The sequence below is a fragment of the Camelus ferus genome, chromosome 8 (assembly GCF_009834535.1).
Source record: "Camelus ferus isolate YT-003-E chromosome 8, BCGSAC_Cfer_1.0, whole genome shotgun sequence".
In the NCBI taxonomy this organism is placed as follows: Eukaryota; Metazoa; Chordata; class Mammalia; order Artiodactyla; family Camelidae; genus Camelus; species Camelus ferus.
The window spans coordinates 5,219,163-5,242,739 of NC_045703.1; the positions used below are offsets into that span (position 1 = coordinate 5,219,163).

Here is a 23,577-nt window from a genome sequence, read left to right on the forward strand (position 1 = left end):
TAAATATTCCACTTAAATTTTAACTTTTGAAGTTACTTTATGCTTTGTATACATATAAGCAGTTTTATATAGACTGAAAAAATTTTTTAAAACCCTGTGATTTAGGTTATGTGACTTTTTTGCTCTTTTATTATGCCATTTACTGTATAATTTAATTCTACATTTTCCTTTCTCCTCCTGTTTCAGAACTTCTACAAAAATAAATCTGAAACATTTTTTTAATCACAAAGATTGATGATCTTTTACTCATTTCAGTGCTGCAAGGCAATTTTTTAATCCTTCACATTCAAATTCCTTTATGTGTTTTTTTATTCTTACTCTGAGAGAAATGGGTTTTTCTCCCTGTTTGTCTTTAGGCAAACTTTTATCTACGAGTGAGCTATTGAAAGCTTTTTAAAAATATGTTTCTTTTAATAGTTGAATATTTTGAGGATCTTAACATATCTTAACAGAAAAGCAGAAAGATTAATGAATGTAAAAGAAAATGCTGGAATGAGCTGTTTCCACTTTGTTAATTAAGTGCTTTTATCTCTTAAAAGAATTTTTTAATGTCTTTGTAGGATATTTCCTGTATACAGTGGTATGATAGAAATGTGTATCAGTTCATATTGTAAGTTATGCTTTCTTGCTATGATTTGCCTGAAGTTTGTCGACCACCTTATAGAGGAATGTTAGTCTAATGGCGAATTTGTTTTTGTACTGTGCGCTATACAGTATAAATAAAAATACAGAAATACTGTAAAAAGTATTTGGATTTAGGAAGGGCAGTATTTAAAAATGAAACACAAGTAACTGTCTAGGCACTTGAGCTTGACTCTCAAACAGTTACATAGTAGGGAACTAGTAAATCGTCTGTGGTCCATGAAGCTTATGAAGATATGCTAAACTGGCTATGATACTATTTAATAATCTGAATTTAAGAAAAATTAGAATTATATGGATTTAAATTGTACTGCTTGTGTCTTTGTTTGACTCCTCTGGCTTTACTTGTGTTTTTTTCCCCCTAGACAGTGCAATGCTTGCTAGACAGTGGTGCTGACATTAACAGGCCAAATGTGTCAGGAGCCACTCCACTGTACTTTGCTTGCAGGTATGGTATTTTATATTTCCAGATGCTCTCAGTAAAGAATGTTGTATCTGCTATATTTCTAAATACAAACATTTATGTATATTTTCTAATCTCTGTTTTCTCAGAAATACTATGCTCCCTTTTTTCAGATGAAGTGTAGTGTTACGGTTCTGTTATTTAATTGCATGAGGAAAAGTATTTTCTATTATATTGCCAGTGTTTTTATATGTTATAACTAGGAGCTTTTGATTTAGTTGATTATTTAAATTTTAGACTAATTACTTTTTAATTAATAAAAAAAATATATCAATAATCCAGTAATTTCTGTAGTTTTCTTTATCAAGTACCAAGTCAGTTCCAGTGGGATGAGCTATTAAAGTATGTCTTAGTCCAGAGCCAAGTCTTTGCTTTCTCTGAATTTGTCACTTTAAAAACAATTCTTGAATCATTCTCAGTAGATACTAAATTATGCATTGAGTTGTTTTTACACTTCTATCTTGGTTCATTTTCTTAAAGCATACATTTTGTTCATTGATTCATTCATGTGATAAGCAAACATTCAGTTAGCACTCACTGTGTGCCATGCTTTATTATAGGCATTAGTGATACAATAATAAATAAACCCCAGTCCTTAAGGAGCTAACAGTGTAATAATTGTACACATACAAACCCCCCACCCCGCCATGTAACATGTTGTGTAAATTTAGTTGCAGTTAGGAGCAGTTCACAAGCCACTTGATTTTTCTCTTTGGTTTAGATTATAGGAATTATAGTATCTATTTAGGCTCTTAATTTTTGATACAGAGCTTTCTAGAAAGCTTCTGTTTTGTTGTATTTTTTCCTTTTTATATTATTTTACTGGAGGTTTGTTTTACATGAAAGATCTTTGTTTCCTCTTATTTAGCTTCTCTTTAGGGTCTCTGATGTTGCTTTGATCAGATTGATTCAAATCATCATTGAACAGCCTTGAATTGAGGCTGTTCATACAGGGACTTTTGGATCTCTAGACTTCTAGATCTTATCTGAATCCAGGCTTTTTCTTATACTTGTGATTTGGTTGCTTGGCTGGAGTACCAGTTCCTTCTATAGTGTTGTGAATTTTTGAATAATATCACTGTTTGATTCCCTGAAATAATAGCCTATCGTGAGGGGTTATCTCTAGATCAGACCTTTCTTTGAAACTTCAGATTTAAATGCCCACCTGCCTGATTTATATCATAACATGCAAGTCTCAACAGAATCTCAGATGTTAGCATTTCTAAAATACAGCTTCTGATTTCCTTCTTAAACCTTTCCTCTAATTTTTTGCATCTTGGTCATTAGAACCCTTATGCTTTGAGTTGTGTAAACCAGAAAGTAGGTCATTTTTTTCTCTCTCTCTCTGACCCTCAGCTTGGAATATATTAGTAAGTTCTATAAATTCCACTTACAGAATATATTCTGAATCTCTTCACTTCTCTCCACTTCACTAAACCACCTGAGTTGAAGTTATCTCTTGTCTAGAATACTGCGATAGACTTTTAACGCATCTTCCTGATTTCCCTGTTGTTTCCCTTCTCCTGTTTTCTCCTCAGAAGCCAAAGTGATCTAAGAAAAATTAACTGGCTCTTGTCACTTTGTGTTTAAACCTTGTATTTAAATTTTTCAGTGCCTCTTTGTTGCATTTCAAATAAAATCCAAACTCTGCCTTCCTCCATGTGACCTGCATGGTCTGACCCTGCTTAGCTCTCTGGCTTCAGCCACATTGGTTCCTTTTGAGTTTGCCAGATGCAGTGGACTCTTTACAGCAGGCTTTCCACATTCTGTTTATTTTGCCTCAAATGTTCTTCCTTAGGCTTTTTATGTGTCTGACTCCATGTCACTGTTTCACTTGCTTTTTAAGAAAGCAATTCCTGACCAATCTCAGTAGGCCTCTCCCCGTATTTCCTGTCACAGCGTCATGATCATTTTCTTCATAGCACTGTGTATTTTATAATGTTTATTTACTTGTTTATAATTAACGTCTCCCTGGCTAGACTGAAAGCTCAGTGAAGGAAGGAACTCTGTGTATTTATTCATACTTAATGTTCCATATATAGTACAGTGCTTTGTGCTTGGATGCTTAGTAAATGGTTTTGAATGATTGAAGTCATTATATTCCTTCTCTTCTAATTCTGAGCACTATGAAAAATATCTTATATAAAACAACGCCATGTATACTGGTAAAATATAGGTGCATTAGTGCTGTACTGAACTGGGATATTCGTAAAGTCAGTCTAAGCATAGGGATGTGGTAAAATAGTTTTTTAGAAGTACTTTCTGGCAGCATTGTATACCCATCATTAAGTTTTAATCTGGCAAACATTAGAGCTCTTTGAACAAAGATGGTTAAGCAAATCTGATAAAAATTGAAACTAGAAAATAAATTCTTCATTGTAGCAGGATGATAGATATGGAACATGGGAAAATGGTTCATTTGTAGGCAGACTTTTAATTATATTTGTGATGTCTAGATACAAGTATATATTAAAAATATAAATTATTCCTAATGTGTTGTCTCTGATAACCAAAAGGGAAAGGAATGTGAGAAATAGAAGAAATTGACCCTACCATTTACAGGGCTTTAAGATAAAATGCTGAACTTAATGTAAGTTTTTATTCGTTGAGAGATGTTATTAGATATATCATCATATGTCTAATTCAAGGATCAACTATTTTTTCAAGGGTGAGACTATTTTTTTTTTAGTTAAATCGAAAAAGCATTGAAATAAGTAGGAGGCAGGATTCAAATCTCAGCCCCAAAGCTATGAAACTTTAGTCAAGTCTCTTGACCTCTGAAGTTTTGTTTCTTTGTTTGTGAAATGGAAATGCGGACATCTGCCTTGTGGGACTAGTGATAATGAAATGAGATAGCTTCTGTAAAGCATCCTGCAGAGGATGTTGCATGGAGTAGTTGGTAAGAGCTCACTAAGCTCTAGCACACGTTTCCACTCCCCAGTGGGCACAAAGTTGTATGGTCCTCGTTCAGTTTCATTGCTGTGCAGGATTTTCTAAGAAATTTGATTCTTCTCCCACCATACAGGCCTTTCCTTCTTTCCTTTGTATTGCTTCTCTTCTAATTCTGAGCGCTATGTAATAAACTGATGCTTCTGTGAGTGAATCATTTCAGATAGATTTTGACCTAAAATTATGACGGGAACTATTTCCTAGCCACTTTTCTTCTCTAGATATTTTGCACAAGGCATTATAATTCATCAGCTTTCTTTCATGTGGACTGTAGACACATTGACTCCATCCCCAGTCTTCAGGTGCCTTTGTTTTCAGGCCTTTTTTATGGTATCTATGTATGCATCAAGTCCTTGCATTTTTAGATTGGTTTTATACTCAGGCATAATACTTCCCATTCCCATAACTGGGTTCTTCAAGTAAAGGTTTTGGTGTGTAATGATTTTCAGATATTTTCTGTATCTGCGGCTAGCTGACTTTTATTCTGTTATTTAGCTGGGGTTATATAGATACAGTAAATTAGTGAGATTTTTATGGAATTTTGGAGATCTGTAATGACTGGGAAAGAGGTAAGATTCTGAACATGGTTTGTAGCTACTGCGAAGCAACTCCTTTCACTTAGTGAACTCAAAATGAGAGTGAACACATAAAACAGCCCACAGACTCAAACTGAAAACTTCTGGAATAGGAAAGGACTACTGGAAAATATGGCCTGTTTGTTTCATAAGCAGTTCCAAGAAACATTGCAATATGTACTATATGCACTTTAGCCAAGTTTTCAAATCGTATCACTCTAAGAGCCTAAAGTTAGTGACAGAAAGTGCTTGAGGAATCAGTTCTAAGTGCTTTAGAAGCTCTACTGGTTTCTTATTAATTTAAATCTTGCCAGCTTCCTAGCTTCCATGAAATACATTGGCATTTCCTTGAAGGGAGTATTATCTCAATCAGTTTGAAAAATAAAGTTGAATTATAAAGAGTAATTATTCATTGAGCAAATTTTTGCAGGTATTTGAACTGAAAAATCTTTCATGCAACTCTCTGGGCAGTCTGTTACAGGGTAATCTTCATTTCTTGCAGTATTACAGATAAGGCACTTGAGGCCCTAATGAGCTTATGTAGATTTTATATATTATTAGCAATTCTTTTTTTTTTTTAACATTTTTTTATTGAGTTAACGTCATTTTACAATGTTGTGTCAAATTTTAGTGTAGAGCACAATTTTTCAGTTATACATGAACATACGTATATTCATTGCCACATTTTTTTTTCACTGAGCTATCCCAAGATCTTGTATATATTTCCCTGTGCTATACAGTATAATCTTGTTTATCTATTCTGCATTTTAAAATCCCAGTCTGTCCCTTCCCACCCCCTGCCCTCTTGGCAACCACAAGTTTGTATTCTGTGTCTATGACTCTGTTTCTGTTTTGTATTTATGTTTTGTTTGCTTGTTTGTTTGTTTTTTAGATTCCTCATATGAGCGATCTCATATGGTATTTTTCTTTCTCTTTCTGGCTTACTTCACTTAGAATGACATTCTCCAGGAACACCCATGTTGCTGCAAATGGCGTTATGTTTTTGGTTTTTGTGGCTGAATAGTATTCCATTATATAAATATACCACATCTTCTTTATCCAGTCGTCTGTTGATGGACATTTAGGCTGTTTCCATGTCTTGGCTATTGTGAATAGTGCTGCTATGAACATTGGGGTGCAGTTGTCATTTTGAAGTAGGGTTCCTTCTGGATATATGCCCAGGAGTGGGATTCCTGGGTCACATGGTAAGTCTGTTTCTAGTCTTTTGAGGAATCTCCATACTGTTTTCCACAGTGGCTTTCCTTGCTTCCCTCTCCCACTCTTAATGATTTAGATGTCTTCTTTTACAATTTTGTTTATTCTTTTTGTAATTCATGGCAGTTATCTCCTTTCCAGTTATGAGTTTCTCATTTTTGTAGAATCCTGCTTCTTTTCTATTTGGTGTAGACCTGTCAGTATTTCTTTTAGCATGGGTTTGGTGTTGCTAAATTCTTAGTTTTTCCATGTCTGTGAAGTTATTTATCTCTCCTTCTATTCTAAACGATAGCCTTGCTGGATAGAGTATCCTAGGCTGCATCTTTTTTTCATTCAGGACTTTAAATATATCTTGCCACTCCCTTCTGGCCTGTAGTATTTGTGTAGAGAAATCAGCTGAGAGCCTTATGGGGGTTCCCTTGTAACTCACTCTTTGTTTTTCTCTTGCTGCCTTTAGGATCATTTCTTTATCCTTGACTCTGGCCATCTTGGTTATGATGTGTCTTGGTGTGGGTCTATTTGGGTTCTTCCTGTTTGGGACCCTCTGAGCCTCCTGTACTTGGATATCTGATTCCTTCTTTAGGTTTGGGAAGTTTTCAGTCATGATTTCTTCCAATACCTTTTCAATCCCCTTTGTTCTTTCTTCCCCTTCTGGAACCCCTATTATGCGTAGATTGGCACGCTTTATATTATCCCATAGGTCCCTTATATTGTTTCATTGTTTTTTATTTGTTTTTCTCTCTGCTGTTCTGATTGGGTGCTTTCTGTTGTCCTGTCTTCTAGGTCACTTATTCGTTCCTCTGCATTATCTAGCCTGCTTTGTACAGCCTTTAGGTCAGCTCTCATCTCAGCAAACGAGTTTACTAATTCTACTTGGTTCTTCTTTATAGCTTCTATTTCGTTTTTGACATATTTTATATCTCTAAACACTATTTCTTTTAGTTCATTCAGTACTTTGATCACTCCTTTTCTGAGATCTTGATCTAGTAGGCCATCAATGTCTATTTCCTTGATTGTGCTTTCAGGGGATTTCTCTTGGTCTTTTAATTGGGAGTGGTTCTTCTGCTTCTTCATATTGCTCATATCTCTCTGGCACTGTGGCTTAAGGAGTACCAGTTATCTATTTCTCCTGGAGACGGTGTGCTCTTAATGATTTTATCGAGAGGTCTTTGTGTCTTTGCCCTGTTTCGCAAACTCAGCTTGCTGTTTCCAGAGGCCCTTCAATGACGCCCTTGTCTGTGCTGCTCCCAGTGGCTGTCAGCTAGCAGATCGTGCCCCCTTCCAACACTGGGCAGGAGGGTCCAGTGGGCAGGAGGGTCACTCCCCCTCCCGATGCCGCAGTCAGATGCTGCGCTTGGGCGAGGCAGGTAGGCAGATTGCACCCCCTCCCAGCACCGTCATCAGGTGCTGCGTTCCTGCTAGGAAGGTGAGTGGCTGCCAGCCTTCTCCCGGTGCCCATTGCTCTGCTGCTCTGTGCAGCTGCCTGCTCCACCTCGGGTTGGCTCTCTGAAGGCGGGCTTGGGGAAGACTGTGGAACGGCTCCACCCTTACTCCCTGCCAAATCTCAGCTCCTTGTTTGTCATGGCGGCGGGAGTTCTCTGAGGTGCCAGGGCAGAACTATCCTATCTGCCTGGGACTGTAAACAAGTCTCAGTCCTGCCTAGGAGGTTGTGGAGCCCCTGGGTGTGGATTCAGGTCTCGGCCCCACCCCTGCCTGGGCACTGTGAACAGGAGGAGATGGCAGCTGTGGCTGCACCCCTCCTCTCTTCTCGCGAGAAGCGCCAGTAATGATGCTGCAGGTCTGAGGAGACAAAGGCTATGGTGCCCCTCCCCTCAGGGCACACCAGCCCTGTTGCTTTGCTTTTTTCGCAATTTATGGGGGACCGAGGTGGTTCTGCTCCATATCCCCTCCCAGCCACGGCGCGCAGCCCCCTGCAGTCCCCCAGGGCTGCCTCAGTGCAGCCGCCCCAGTGCTCCGCCGGGCTCAGGAAGCCTGTCCTGGTCCCAGCTGCTGGTTCACGTCTCAGGCTGGGTGTTGTGGGGACCCTTTGTGCCAGTTTAACTCAGTTCTGTCAGTCAAGGGGTGCTCGGGGCAGATCTGAGCCTCGGAGGCTCCCTCTCTGTTCTGCTGGCCTCTCCGTTGGAGAGGGAAGACCCAGCGAATAAGTGCCAGTCCTCCTTTGCCGCTCCCTCCCCACGGAACCGGTCCCACACTGTTTTGCATTTTCTTCTTTCTTTTTTCCTTTTCTCCTACCAGATTTTTGGCGTCTTTGTTTTTTGAAGAGGATGATGTTCTGTCAGAGTTCGGCAGGTGCTCTGGTTGGCTGTGTAGGTCCGTAGATGTGAGATTTGGCGTATTTGTGGGAGAGGGTGAGCTACAAGCGTCGTTCTACTCTACCATCTTGCCTCTCTCTATTAGCAATTATTTCTTGCTTCTAATTTGTTATTGAAATGAAATGCCACGTGGTCATAGATGAGATTTTAGTGCAGTTTAGAAATTACTCCAGCTTTCTTAAAATATAATAGTAGTATTTCTTTTTCTTGATATTAATTATTCTGTTTGCTATATATGGTACAAAATTAATCATTTTGAGACTTTTTAAAAACCATGTATATTGAGCAATGTCCTATTTGTACGTAGTGATCTTGTCTGTTCATACTATGTGATCCCCATTGTTCTCATAGCGTACCTCACCTTGCATCTTACACCGTACTCTCTTGAGTACTATGTTGTTAACTCTTTGTAGGCAAACACTTTATTTATCTTGGTGGAGCAATATAATATAGATGAAAGATTTTGGAATCAGACTGATCTACATTCAGATTCTGTCCTGCCATGTAAATGCTGATCTTGAATAACTCCATTATACTCTCGAGTTACGGTTTTCTCAATGACCTGAATACTTATAACAATGTCAGGACTAAATCAGACTGTGTGAAGAATGGAGCATTATTCTTGTCATCTAGCAGATCCTAAATAAATTCTGATTCATGTTTTTTTTGTTGTTGTTATTTTCTATAGCTTAGTACCTTATTTAATGTTTATTTGTCAAATGAATTGTGTCTAAAATTAAAGCTCATGTAAGTCAGTAGGTACATTAAGTACCTGTTATAAACCAACTGCCATGCTTGGTGCTGTGGAATAGGTGTATTGTCAAGAAGTTTACAGTTTAGCTGGAAAGATTGAACATACCTAGTGTAGGTAATGAATAACTGTAAAAATAATGTCATTAAATTGAATGGAATAGCTTTGTAAATCTGGGCTTCTCAGAACCTTCAGTTCTAGCAAAGACATCACTGTCTCCCTAAGTAAATTAAGCTCAATGTGGTTTCGTTTCACTTAACCCTTATTTTTAAGTATTATACAGAACAGAACAGTGTTAATTCTAATCACTATTAGCTGTAATGTATAAAGTGTTGGCCAGTACTCCCAGCTTAATGACAGATGATGCTTGATGAAGACTTTTCTTGATGTAGATAAATAAAACTAGTTACTGTTGCTTTTAGAGGGATTACTGATTTACTTGGTTTTTTTATTTTCTGCTTTTTCTGGAGTAAATTAAATATTGTTAAGTTAGTTTTGGTTTATTGATATTTGTATTGAGGAACGCAGTCAGTATTATAGTAAAGTATCAAGAGAATGATATACCTCATATCTGCCACCAAATTCATAGTAAGATCCTATTTTTTAAGATGAACACTAGTTATACTTTACACAGTGTCATTTTGTGGAAAAGAATGAATAAGTTGTTTTTGTTTAAGTTTCTGCGGAATCTGTGTAGTCTTTCTCTTTCCAAAATGACATTCCTTTGTAGGAAATGGTACTCTGGAAAGACTGTTGGTCTAGAAGAGCACAGTTCTGAGTTCTAGTTTCACTTGTGATTGAGTTAGTAGCTTTTCTCATCTACCAAATAAAAATTTTTGATAAGATACTCTTCCAAATTGTATGACTTCTGTGAGTGTTTTGTAAAATTAGCTTTAAACTTTAATGTCCCTGCATTATAAATTTATTTTTTATTGTCTGTATCTAGGGTCCAATCAGCTCATTTAGTAATGAAACCTAGAGTCTAGTGATTGCTATCCCTAAAGTACTTCCTCCTAGCTGAAAGAGTGGTCATTGCACCTACTGGAAGGGCAAGTAGAAAGAGTGGGGCATGTGAATAAGAGAGTTGCTCGTTCTAGGTCAGATTGAATAGCTGTCCACAGAAGCCAAACTGAGTGCGCTGATAAAACGAAGATTGGAATATAGATAGTATTTTTGGCTAATTAATAATTACTCCCTCCCCCATTCACCTGCTTTGATATTTGTCTTTCTCCTTCCTTCCTTTTTATTTTATTTTTTTTTTTTTACCAAGGATTTAAGTGTTATAAAATGTACTCTTGTTTTAAGTATTGAGGTTCTTTTGGACCAAGAAGTCTGGAGACTTAGAACTTTGTGGTAGGAAGGAAGTCAGGCTATAGTTGAGAAGGAAGTGATTGGGAAAAAAAAAAAGCATAAATAAGCCTGAGTGACAGCTACTTATCCCAGAGTATTATGCTTTATTATAGGTATGGGTCCCAAGTTCAGCTCTGAGATTTCTTACCTATATTGTATTAGTATGGCTTAACATTGGGAAGCTTTTATAAATGTTGTGTTCAGGTCTTCCTCTCGGTTTTTTTAAAATTGTTAATCCTCTGTTGATTGGTATTAACTGTGCATAATTTATAGGAAAGACTTTTAAAAGATTATGTGTTTAACTTGGTTCTATTCCTGTACAGTCATGGTCAGAGAGACACAGCACAGATTCTTCTGTTAAGAGGAGCCAAATATTTGCCAGATAAAAATGGAGTAACCCCTCTGGATTTATGTGTACAGGTACATTGTTAATGTATATTCTTAGTTCCTTACTTTATAATAGAAACTGAGACAGGTGAAACCACTTTTTTCTCAAATGAGAGAGTGGGTGCAAAGATTTTTGTTCTGTGGAGAATATGCTCTTTAAAAGGAACTATAATAGTGTAAGAATTATATATTGATCTTCATCGCAGTTTCTAAGACCCTTGACATCTTCAGAGTGATGAGAATGTCTTTTTGTATATTAATGAGATGACGAGTGGCTGAAAGGCCCTAGATAGCTTCAGGAAAGGGGCTGATCGACTGAGGAGCCAACCCCCATGTGATTAGAGGGCAGCCTCCTTCCCTACTCCCAGGAGTAGTCAGGGACTAGAGGTTGAGTTCAGTCACTCGTGACTGATAATTTAATCAACTATGCCCATATGATGGAACTTTACCGTAAAAAGCTTCACAGTGTGGTTCTCAGAGAGCATCCAGGTTGGTGAACACATCCAAGTGCTGGGAGGGTGGCATGCCCAGGGAGGGCATGGAAGCTCTATGCCCCTCCCCACATGGCTTACCCTATGCGTCACTTCTGTTTGGCTCTTCCTGAGGTTGTATCCTTTATAATAAACAGGTAATAAGTAAGGTATTTCCCTGAGTTCTGTGAGCTGCTCTAATAAATTGTCAAACCTAAAGAGGAGGTCCTGGGAACTCCTTGCTTGTGGCTGGAGAGTCAGAATTATGGGCTTGTGATTGGCTTCTGAAGTGGAGGTGGTCTTTTGGGACTGAGCCCCTGCTGTGTGGTCTGTGCTAAATCCAGGCAGTTATCATTAGAATTGAATTAAATTGTAGGACACTCAATTGATGTCCACAAAGAATTGGAGAATTGGTTGGTGTGGAAAACCTACACATTTGGTTTCAGACTTATATGCAAAAGAAATAAATCTTCCTTTAGGGACTTTGTTTTTAAACATAAATAATTTAAAATCTTGTTTTTAGGGTGGATACGGAGAGACCTGTGAAGTATTAATTCAGTATCACCCTAGGCTTTTCCAAACAATTATTCAGATGACACAGAATGAAGATCTCCGAGAAAACATGGTAATGTAATTGTGTTACTAGCTTGTAAAATGATTGTTCATGTTTAGTGTATATGACATTTTACAAATGTGTTTAATAATTTTATTATTACAAATATTTTAATAATTTGAATTTCTTATCTGCATTAAAGGATACGTGTGAATTATATAACAATTAATAAACTTTGCTAATATTTGGGCCTATTAATCTTCCTTCCTCTGGATCTTTGGTCTCTCCTTAAGGTAATTAGAATATTTCCTGTAGGTGGAGAGAAAGAATCTAAGGAGGAATATCATGTTGTAATGGGTAATCATTAGTTTACTCTACTCTTTGAATAATTGTTGAGTTTAAATTTTTCTTACATTTTAGAGGTTTGGGATTCATTTTCCATAAATAAACTTGACAATTTCTGTTCTATTTTTACTTTCTTACTGGGTGATTTTGAACAAAAGATTTTATGTCATCTATATAAGCTTTTGAATTTATGCAAGGGCAAATAACTGTAAAGGACTTGATTGCACCTAATTGAATGTTGGGATACTTATTAAACTAATTGGTACTTCATTTCTTGATAAAATTTAATGGATTATCATGTAATCACATTTTTTTTTTACTTATAAAAAATTTAGTTACGGCAGGTTCTGGAACATTTGTCTCAGCAAAGTGAAAGTCAGTATTTAAAGATTCTAACAAGCCTTGCTGAAGTTGCCACAACAAATGGTCATAAATTGCTTAGGTAAGTGTTTCAAAATATAAGCAAATCAATAGGCAGAAATATCTGTCAGCTTTGTCTCCTTTTAGGCTTTTCTGGGAAAAGTTTATTTTGTTGGGTGCCTTTTGTCAGTGTAAGATGTTCTAAAGATTGCTGAGTTATCATTGTTTTGTTTCAAAGGACCACAGCAATCAGCTACTCCTGAGGAGACTTTCTCTCTCTAAAGAGACTCAAAATAGAGATTTACTTAAGTGGATTTGGGCATATATGTATAGAATTTTGTAAAATGATTGCTTAGACTAAGTCATATAAGTAAAATGTTCATAAAAAAGAATCAAGAAAGTAATTAGGAATCTTGATCACTAATTTGTAAAACTGGATATAGGCGACTGTTCAGCCTCTCAGTACACCCTTGTGATTCTTTACAAAGTTTTCTCCCTGAACTGTTCCCCCTCAGTTCATCTCTTTATCCTTTCCCCCCAAATTCTGTGGTTTTAATGGCTCTTCACTAAGTCATGAAGTTAATGCCTTTATGCATTTTCACGCAACTACGCTTCTTTGTATGTGGTTTAGCCAGCCCAATTAAGTGTAAACAGCTATTTAGAAATGGTTAATGTGTTATTTCTTAGCTTACAGATTTGGCCCACTTCTAATTTGATTACTTTCTACCTTCATAGTTTTCTCTTCACTTTGACTTTTAATACATTGACAATCAGAATAGGTCGTGGTCTTCTCTCACCACTGTACATGCACCTGGACTTTCTTCCTCCCACCTCCATACTGCTTCTTTAAATCAGCTACATGTCAAATCCATGATGTTAGTCCTTTATTCCTGTCTCCCTTCGTACATTTCATATACGTCAGACCAGAATCACACTCTGTGCTACTTACTGAGAAAGCCCCTTAGACTTGATGGTACCAAGATCAGCTTCTGTTTTTTTAGCCATTAGCTTTCTTCAGCAGTCCTACTCAGTCTTCTGTTCGCTAATTTTGTTTTTAATTAGTCTCTTTCTCCGTTTGAGATGACTTTAGACTACCTATAAAATTCATTGAATTCCAGCTTTATATAATGCTCTCCTTTTATTTAGTCGTTTCTGTTAATCCGTTTATATGATGAGGACTTTCTAAGACATAGGAAGTAAAAGCATAGGGTCTGGAGTCAGCCAGACTCAATTTAAATCCAGACATCACCACCTACCATGTGACTTCAGCAAGTAACTTTGTGGAGTTCCCTTCGTCATCCACACATCCATCTGAGACATATTTTTGAGTGCCTGATACCCACCAGGCCATCTGCTAGATAACTGTGAATAAAACAGACTACATCTCACCTTACATTTAATTTACAGTCTAGTTAGGATTTTATTTCATTGTTGGAAAATAATGGTAAATATCTTAATGAATTGTTGTGAGAATGGAATGATAAGGTGCTGCAAAGTGCCCAGCATAATGTCTGACACATGGTAGAGATGATGCTGCTGCTGGAGGTAATGATGATTCTTTCTTAAAATTCCCCATACCTTTAACCTGTTTTCCTACATTAGAAAACTTGTTTCTTCTACTTAAAACTTCGTACTATTTTCTGCTCTTCCTAGTAATCAGAAAGCATTTATGTTTTTATGTATCTATGGTTTTTATATATGTATATATTTTTTATTGAAATATAATCAGTTTACAGTGTTCTGTCAGTTTCTGGTATATAGCATTATTATAAATGTTTGAGTCATACATAAACATATATATATTCATTTTCATATTCTTATTCACCAAAAGTTACCATAAGATATTGAATATAGTTCCCCTGTGCTATACATTATGAGCTTGTTGTTTATCGGAATTTGTGAGAATCCTCCTGTATTTCAAAGTGAGATTACACTCTGCCAGAGTTCAGTAGATGTTCTTGGTGATTCAGTGGGTTTGTAGGTAATTCTTGATGTATTTGTGGGAGAGGGTGAGCTGTGAGTCTCTCTACTCTATCATCTTGGCACCTGCCCCCTATGTATCTATGTTTTTATTTTCAGTTCATCTTTAATATGTACCAAGCAGGTACTAATAAGCTAAGGAATATTCAAATACATTATTTCTTTCAAACCTCACAGTACCTTTGTGATATAGGTATTGTTATCTCGATTTTACAAGAAAATTGAAGTTCAGTGATTTGCTAGACTAATACATAGGAGAACCAGGATGCATATCCTTACTAATAAAGAGCAGATCCTGGGCTCCAATTTAGTTCTTAAAAATGGCAGGAATCTTAGTGGAACAGGAGAAACAGGGTAGGAGAGAGGGACCCATGGGAGAACAAGGTTTAAAACTACTTTGCTAACCTGTGCTGCCTCAACACTTACGATGATACCTTTCAAATGCTCTATAGAATCGGTCATTACAACTAATTTGGTCTATAAATCTCTTTGTTGGGGTTGGTAATGAGTATTGGTTATTAGCATTGTGTTAGAATTTATTGTATTGTTACTGTTTTGGCAAAACCTCGTCCTCCTCCTGTGTTTCTCCTTTAGTCTCACCCCACTGTCACATTCACAACACTTGTGAAACCAGATGTATGGGTTTTATTTATTACTCTCCACACCAGGCAATTCTGTGACATAAGCTGGGTATCCTACAGTTTAACTCAGTCTGACACTATCTACTTGGAGGCAGCATCTGATCCCACAGATTAAGATACCTCCCAATCCCAAGAGACTGCTCCTGACCTCAGATGCCAGTTGCAAGTAGTGGAACCCCAAATTACCCATAACATTTGTTGAGGCTCACTATGACTCAGAGGTTTTCATGACCAACTCCCCCTTGGATTCAGTTATTTCCTAGAATAGCTCACAGAATTCAGGGAGGCACTTTGGTTTACCAGTTTATTAAAGGCTATGGTAAGGGGTACAGATGAACAGCCAGATGAAAGGATATATAGGACGAGGTCTGGGAGGGTCCCTAGTACAGGAGCTTTTGTCCCTATGGAGTTGAGGTGTGTCACTCTGTCTGTATGTGGGTGTGTTCACCACCTGGAAGTTCCCTGAACCCCTTATTATTATTAATTTTTTTTAATGGAGCCTTCATCACATGGGCGTGTTGATCATTAACTCCATTTCCAGCCCGTCACCTTTCTCTGGAGAATGGGGGAAAGGACTAAAAATTGTAAGCTTCTAATTGTTGCATGGTCTTTCTGGTGACCAGCCTCCATCAAAGAGCCCACTGAGTCCCCTCATTAGAACAGAAGGTACTGCTATCACCGAGGAAATTCCAGGGGATTTAGGAACTCTGTGTCAGGAACCAGAGGCAGAGAACAGTATATATATTTTCTATTATCTTACGCTACCAAGGTAGATTCTTAAGAATACAAATTATTCTCCTCTGCCAGTTTATATTTAATGGTCCTTTCACAGATTGCCTTCTTTTGTTCATTTATTTGTCAGTCATTTTATGTTTCTTAACCCACAATGTGATGTAATTTTGGCCACTTACTTTAATAGAAATTTTAATTAAGAAAATAACTGATTCAAATCTATATGAATTGTGATGATTGATTTGTTATTTAGCACATTTTGGGAAAAATGAATAGCCTTTTGTCTAACTAATTCTAGGAATATTTGCTAAAGCAAGTAAGTATTTACTGAGGACCCTTTTGCACATAGTGTTGTGTTGTTTTTCACTAAATAAGTGAGTTATCTTGCTTTCTGTATATTTATAATTGAAGGTAAAGATAGTTACCAGTGTGCAAATGAAAAGAGAAATCACAGCTGTTTGCTAAGTAAGACACTGAGTGAAAGTATACTCTTTTATTAATCAAAGGTAAGTACATTGACAGGGCTTTGAATTAGGAAACTAATTTAAAAATTTTTGTATTGAGACCTAGTGGCTTGGGAAAAAATGATCATTTTGTAATGAACTAGAGAAGTATGTGATGAAGTTTGGATTTTATGATCTTTTTGTAAAATATGAAAGAGATATTTCACTGGTTGGAAAGTGAAAAATGACATTTTTTAGATGAGCGACTTAGCTTGGAAGAAGTTTAACCTGGGTAAAATAATGTAACATTATTAGACTATATTAATAATTGATGATATTCACATTATATTGTGTAAGAAAATTCTTCTTACCTTAAGATCCTAAGATAACTCATGAAGTATTCCCTAGATCAGGTGCTTAAAAAAATTTATATATATGGTAATTTCCCAGAGGAAAATTAAATTCATATCTTTCTCATAGAAGAATTTGAGAGTCATTGGAGTTAACTTCCGAGAGCTGCAACACAGTAAAAGAAGGAAGTGGTTTCAACCAAACTGCATTTCTATTTTGACAGTCTCAACAATCTTGTGATATAGAATCAGAAACAACTTTGTAAAGACAAATATGTAAAACCCAGTGCAAGTTAAACAATGATTCTATACACATTTGATTCCAAGTCACTAAAATGATGTAAAAGTTTTGCTAATGTGTTGTAGCTATCCCACCCAGTCATGTACAGTATGGGTAACAATAGCTATTATATTTTACTAACACTTGTAACTGAGAGCTAACTTTTACTGACTGGTTTTAACAATTTAATAATTTTTAGAATGGAAAACAACATGAATGTTGAAATAAAAATGTCAGGAAATTTTGGTTCAGTTGTCACTAGAATAGAAAATATCTTCTAATTTGTCATTTATCAAATTGGAGTACTTAGTGTAGGCATTTGCTGTTTCCACGTTATTAATCATTATTGTTTTAATGTTAGGTGTTGGCCTAAGATCATAGTCAACATTTCTGCTATTGGTTCTCAGTGAAATGTTCTCAGAATTCTGAAGAATCAATTTAATTTACAAATATACTGTTCTATAGTAGTGATTTTCTTAATATTTTATGTTTTGGCTATATTCTAATTGCTTAAGGATTAACAAATCATATGCAATCCAAATAATGTGTATCTGCTAACTGCCTGGTAAACACAACATTCCATCCCATATCATGATAAGAAAGGAATTTTATATGAAAACAAATATACATATGTATATGCATGACTGGGACATTGTGCTGTATGCCAGAAATCGACACATTGTAACTCATGGTACCTCAATTTAAAAAAGAAAAAGAAAAGGATTTTATTTGTTACATTATGAAATAGATGGTAAATGTAATAAAAATGTTTCAATAAATATTTTAAGATGTAATTTGTTTCATTGAATCTAATCTGTTCATATTTTAATTTTTATTTTCAGCATATCTAGTAATTACGATGCTCAAATGAAGAGCCTTCTAAGGATTGTGAGGATATTTTGTCATGTCTTTCGAATTGGTCCGTCTTCTCCTAGTAATGGAATTGATATGGGCTACAATGGGAATAAAACTCCAAGAAGCCAGGTGTTCAAGGTCAGAAAAGTATATGCTGTTGTTAGGAAGATAGATGTAAAAGATGAACTTGACAAAAAGCACACATTCGTTAATCAGAAACCTCATAAACAGGGTGTGAGTTTGGTTTATACCTGTGTCACTTTTTAAACTTAGACACACCTTTCTCCTTTCATCTCTGTCTAATCAACAGCAAGTCTCAAAATTAATGAGCTTTCTATATTTTTCTTACAAGTTAAATTTTAATTTCATTAGTGTTTTATTCTATGAGTGAAGATATTTAATGTTTAAATCTAATTAAATTTGCTTTTTTATTGGATTATAGGTCTTTAATTTGGCAGTATGCTGCTATCACACTTTAAAAAATACTTTTTTCAGAAAGAAAGAAAATATCCAGTTTTTATTTTTGGTTTTGTTAATCGTGTGTGTTCTGTGTGTATCTGTGTGTCTTTTTAAAGTAAGTTTACTTTCATTTACTGAGTTTACTAACAATTCCTGGGATAACTTCAAGGAAGAATCATTGAGGTATTTTCTTAGTATATTTTGTATTGCTTCAGCTGCTGCTGCTTTGCACATTTATGAATGGAATCCTTCCCAGTGGAATTCCCAAGGCAGTGTAACCATGTCAAATTATAATTTTGTGAAGTAAACATAATGAACATGGCTATAATTGCTATTGTTAATGCTTTTTTTGTGGCATTATATTTTTAAATCACTCAGATTTTGGACAAATGTATAATTTAATAACTGTTTTCACTTTTTTTTTTAAAGGTAATTTATCTGGAGAGCTTTTCACAGTATGCAGTTAGCTTTAGAGTTCATGAAAAATTACATTTCTTTAAACAGCCTTTTGGGTGTAAATATAAGTTGTCTTATCAGAAAGATGATATAAGTGTTTTTATGTGCCACTTCCTCAAAATCTACTTATAATTGACAGCTTTACTATCTATAAAATTTGAAATTAAATGAAGTTAAATTAATGGTGTATGCTAAGTGATTCTTTTCCTACACGGCAAATTTTTGACAGACACTTATAAATAAATGGTTTGCAAGCATTTTGACGCTAGTCGAGTCTCCAATACCTAGAAGAGGAATGATATAGCCTTTTAGGATAGATATATGTAAGTTTCTGTGCATCTGTTTGTTGGCTTCACTCTCTTTTAAAAAAAAATTGAAGTATGAAAGAATGTTCAGCCACACATGCGCATGCTGCTCTCCTTGTTTTCTTTTGTGTGTGCCATTCTTTTTCTTTCTTCTTTTTTTCCCCCCTATTGTGCCATCTCCTGGAAGAAGGAAGTTATGCATCTTCTTGTAATTCAGATTTAGCTTTTTAACATAGGACTTCCTTTAATACTAGTTAGAAGTAATAACTTACTGTTTCTGTAAAAATCTGAATCTTCATTATCGATCCTCTGTTTTGTTAGTGCTGTTTTAAGTGGGTTTTACTGTTTAAGCATTCACATTCCAGGAAGTTGTTATTAATGTGTTCTGGTATGGCTCATGCTGTTAGTTACTGAATCTACCCCTGATTGATTTTGTCCTCATCCTTCTACTCATGTATAATGATGAACAGAAAATCAAACCAAGTATAGATGTAGTCACTATTATACAAATTGGGTATAGATTATATTCATTATTACCTTTTTTTGTTTTGTTAAAATTTCGATATGCCACCTATTGCTAATGATAGCAGAAAATATGTGCTAAGTAGCCTCTCTAGTCATTTAGTGCTTGATCTAAATGTTGTTTGCTGCCTAGCCAGTTAGCACAGATACAATAGAGTAGAAAGGTGTATCATTGTTTTTCTTTTAGCTTTTCTTCTATGGAATCCAGACTTCATGTTTTGATTGTTATATATCAGTGATATATATAACATATAAAGTTCTTTCCTTCTATTTTATTTCATTTGTAAGTATCTTTATTTCTTTTTTTAAGGTTGTTTTTTTTTTTGTTCTGTATCATTGACAACTGCTTTTGTCTGTGACCACTTATTTTCTCTTAAATTTTGACCTTTCACTTTGGTAAAACAGTGTTATATAACTCAGCCAATTTTTAAAAACATTAACAAGTGTTACTTTTGAAGGATTGATTAATCTCTTTCCATCTAATTTTATTAATTAAATGTAGACTCTTTAAAGGATGGCAAAAAGATTTGGCATCCCACTTACAAGGATAAAAATACAAACTACATTCTCATCTATGTATATAAGGTCTTCTGTTCATTGTATGGTGACTGAAGTTGTAAAAATCTGAACCGTTTGTTGAGTTCCTGCATTGTTAGATTGGAAATACCATTTTTAATTTTTACCACATTTAGTCTAAGGGAGCAATTGATCCCTACTTTCCATTTCATTAACTAGGTACTCTAACTTGTCACTTTATTGTTAGAATTAGCTAATGGGTTTTCCATTAAGAATGAGTGGGTTTATAGGCCATGTGTTTTTAGTAGGTGAAATTGTTTAACATCCTGTTACTAGCTTTCTGATTTATCTTAGAAGTCCTTTAAGTTAATCTTAACACTTAGCCATTTTTTCAGTGTTAACAGATTTTTATCTAGAGCCTTTGCAGCATCTGAAGGAGAAGGTAGTTTTGGTTATTGAAGCAGGGTGACCATAGGGAGGACAGTTTAGGCTTCCTGAATCTTGATATGCACTTTCCTTGTGAGTAGTAAGCTAGGACTATTAACTGTTTCATAGAATTGTAACTGGGAGTATTTGGAAGCCAAGAAAAATTGAGAAACTTAAGATCTTATCTTTTGGATTATGGCATTTGACATTATCAAGTTGAGAATAGTCAGATTAACAGAGAATTTTAAGATACTGTTAATGAGTTTAAGTTAGTAATGCTTTTCCTGTCAAATTTGTATCTCACTTTGGCACATGGATCTTGAAATTTTTTAAATTGTCCAACAAATTTGGGATTATATATTATAGTTTTAAATTATTAACTTGAAATGTTTTGAAACTCTTATATGATTGTCATATCATTGTTCTTATAGGTAGAATATAATTCTTTGGTGAAGATCACTCAGTAATATAAAATGAAGTGATGTGTTTTCATAGTGCCAAGAAGCTCTGATTCATTTTCCTGTAACAATTGATATGTACAGTGCTTTGTGTCTGATATTTTTTGTTATTATTTATGAATATAAAATGCATCACAGCTATTGTTTGCAACTGTTTATTTTTAATTTAAAAAATTAATTTTAGCCCTTCTTATCTGTGGCTGCTACCACAGTTAGAAATTAAAGTTATTTTCACAGTATTTTTTTTTGTTATTGAGGAGTGAATTTTCTGAACAAGTCTTCAAAGGGATGACTCTCTAGGTAAAAATACTTTAAGGTTGGGATTTAGTTTTAGTGCATGTGTGAAAGAAGGAAACAGTAGGAAAAAGAAAAGTAAAGAAAGAGCTAAGATGCTGTACTACTCTTCTTTTTTTTCCCCTCATTTTCTTTTAATTCTTAGCTGTGTTCCTTTCTAGCTTTTCTCAGTATCTTTATTGTCACTATCACTTTACACATATCTGGCTTTTGGGGGGGATGGTATTTCTGGGTTATTCAGAATTCGTCTTGAATTTTGCAGGTTGTCAGTATTTGAGAATAGTATGGCTCTAGTTCAGGCTCAGTGCCCTTGTCCACATGAGCAGCAGGCATGACTTCCTGCCTTAGGCTTCGCCTTCATCTGGTGTGCTGGTTTCCTGGGTTTTAGCCCTTCTCATTTAGAGGCCAATTATTCCTTTTTCCTTTTGTCTCAAGCAGTTTTACATTACCACCTGTTCCTTCTTTTTTGGAAGTTCATTTTCTGATGTTTACATGAATAGTTTTGCCGACGTAAGAAGTTCTTTTTCATCTTTTATAGCAGGTTTCATGTTTTTCTCATGAACAGACACTATAGACCCAAACTTGAATCATGATTAAAATTAGGATGTTTTCAGTGAAGGTAGCATGTCAGTGTTGATGGCAGCTGGCGCTTCTTGCCCTTCTTTTCAGCAGCTCAGGGACGGGTTAAGCAGTTAGGCACCCAGCTTCTGTGTCTGACCATGAAAAAACCTACTTTGTGGGAGAACCTCAGAAAGGATTTCTCAGAAATTTGTTCCTTACTTTGCTTACCTGTTCATCTACAATGTGCTAACTAAATATTTGTTGCATGAGTGAAGTAACTTTTTGTTGATGGTGGTAAGTCTCCTCTGCCCCCCTATTTTTTGGTTTCATATTTAAGAGTTAGGGGTGATTTAATTCTTTGCAAAGCCAATAATTAGAATATTGTCAAAAAATAATGTTCTGGAAATCTTAAGAAAGGCTAAAGATAATAACGGGGATTTATTAGATAATAATTGCAAAGAATTTCTTGCAATGTTCTAAACATTTTCTAAAGTTGCAAATATGATTGTATTATCTCTTTACATAGTGGTTTTTAAAAGTAAGATGATTTCTTTTAGTTGAATATTTAAAAGTGGGTCTTTCAGAAGCACATGGTCTAGTTTATAGTGTTCTGTGATCATGTAAGAATCAAAAAGTAAGATTACCTTTTATATTCATTTGTAGGAAGATAGTTTATCATTCTCAAAAGGAATATTTAAAAGTGTTGGAATGGGAAGACCATGTAACCACTCCTCCCTCTGATCCCCCATGTGCTTTCACTATTAATCTTTATTTACAATTAAAAATGTTCTAAAAGGCCTTTTATCCCCCGTAGCTTTGAGATATAATTATTATATAAGGTTGCATAACTTTAAGGTGTACAGTGTGATTTGATACGGTATAAATTACAAAATATTTACCACAATCAGGTTAGTTAACACATCCTTCATGTCACATAATTACCACTTTGCCATTGTTGTTACAGTGGGAGCATTACAGCTCTACTCTCATGGCAGCTTTCAAGTGTACAATGCAGTTTGACGACCAAGTCACGTGCTGCACGTTAGATCCCCAGTAGCATGTCTTTTACTAGTAGTTGGGCATTTGTATGTCTGCCTGTGTTAAAAAAAATACATGAATTACTAGAAATGATGTATATATTTGATCTCTCTAGTACTTAGTCCTGTTGTAGCATCTGTGATCACATAATATTTTAAAAATAAAATTCATTTGCTGTTAATTTGCAAAAGACATTTCATTATTCTCAAAAGAATATTTTAAATAGTGTAGAAATTAGAAACTACTCCAATCTTTTCCTTTTTTATTAAGCTGTTAATCTTTTTACTCTGAATTATGAATTTGTTAGTTAGATAGTTCATAGGTATTAGAGATGGAGTATGTGTTTGTGTGTGAGTATGCCTTTGTATGTGTATGTGTGTGTATATATAAATATGTCATATTTTTAAATTTCTTGTCATAAATTTTCAGGAATTACATGTAAAGAAAAGAGTGTAGTAAACTAAGTTCTTTTTAAGCTCTTTAGGAATTCTCATTTTTTTTAATTGAAAAAAGACGTACAATTAAAAATGTTTGACACATTAGTACAGTAAAGGTTAGGGGGATTGTACTAATAAAAGTAATGTACGGTTTTAAAACTATTCTAAATATTTGAAAATTTTTAAAAGAAGAAAGATAGCTTATAATTTTTTGTTGGAGTTTGGTTTTCCCTTTTTTATTCCAAGGAATAAATAAATGCAAATTAAATTTTTCTAAAAGTGAGGAGATTATCATTTATATGACATTCGTATATTTTTGTTACTTACCTTTACGCATTACTGTCACATTAACTTGGGAGAGTAGAAGAATCTAGAATAAATATTCCCTTTTATAATTCTTGTTTTGGCTGTGTGGATTTTTTATCCTGTAG

The 23,577-nt window shown here is 35.2% G+C and overlaps 1 protein-coding gene across 1 annotated transcript in view; it reads left to right on the forward strand.

Annotated features, from left to right (window-relative positions):
- HACE1 (HECT domain and ankyrin repeat containing E3 ubiquitin protein ligase 1) overlaps positions 1 to 23,577 on the forward strand; it is a 90,611-nt gene that overhangs the window by 26,492 nt on the left and 40,542 nt on the right. The window contains 5 exon segments of the mRNA XM_032484430.1: positions 1,008 to 1,090; positions 10,602 to 10,698; positions 11,659 to 11,760; positions 12,369 to 12,475; positions 17,662 to 17,812. Of these exon segments, the coding sequence (XP_032340321.1) occupies positions 1,008 to 1,090; positions 10,602 to 10,698; positions 11,659 to 11,760; positions 12,369 to 12,475; positions 17,662 to 17,812 (540 nt within the window).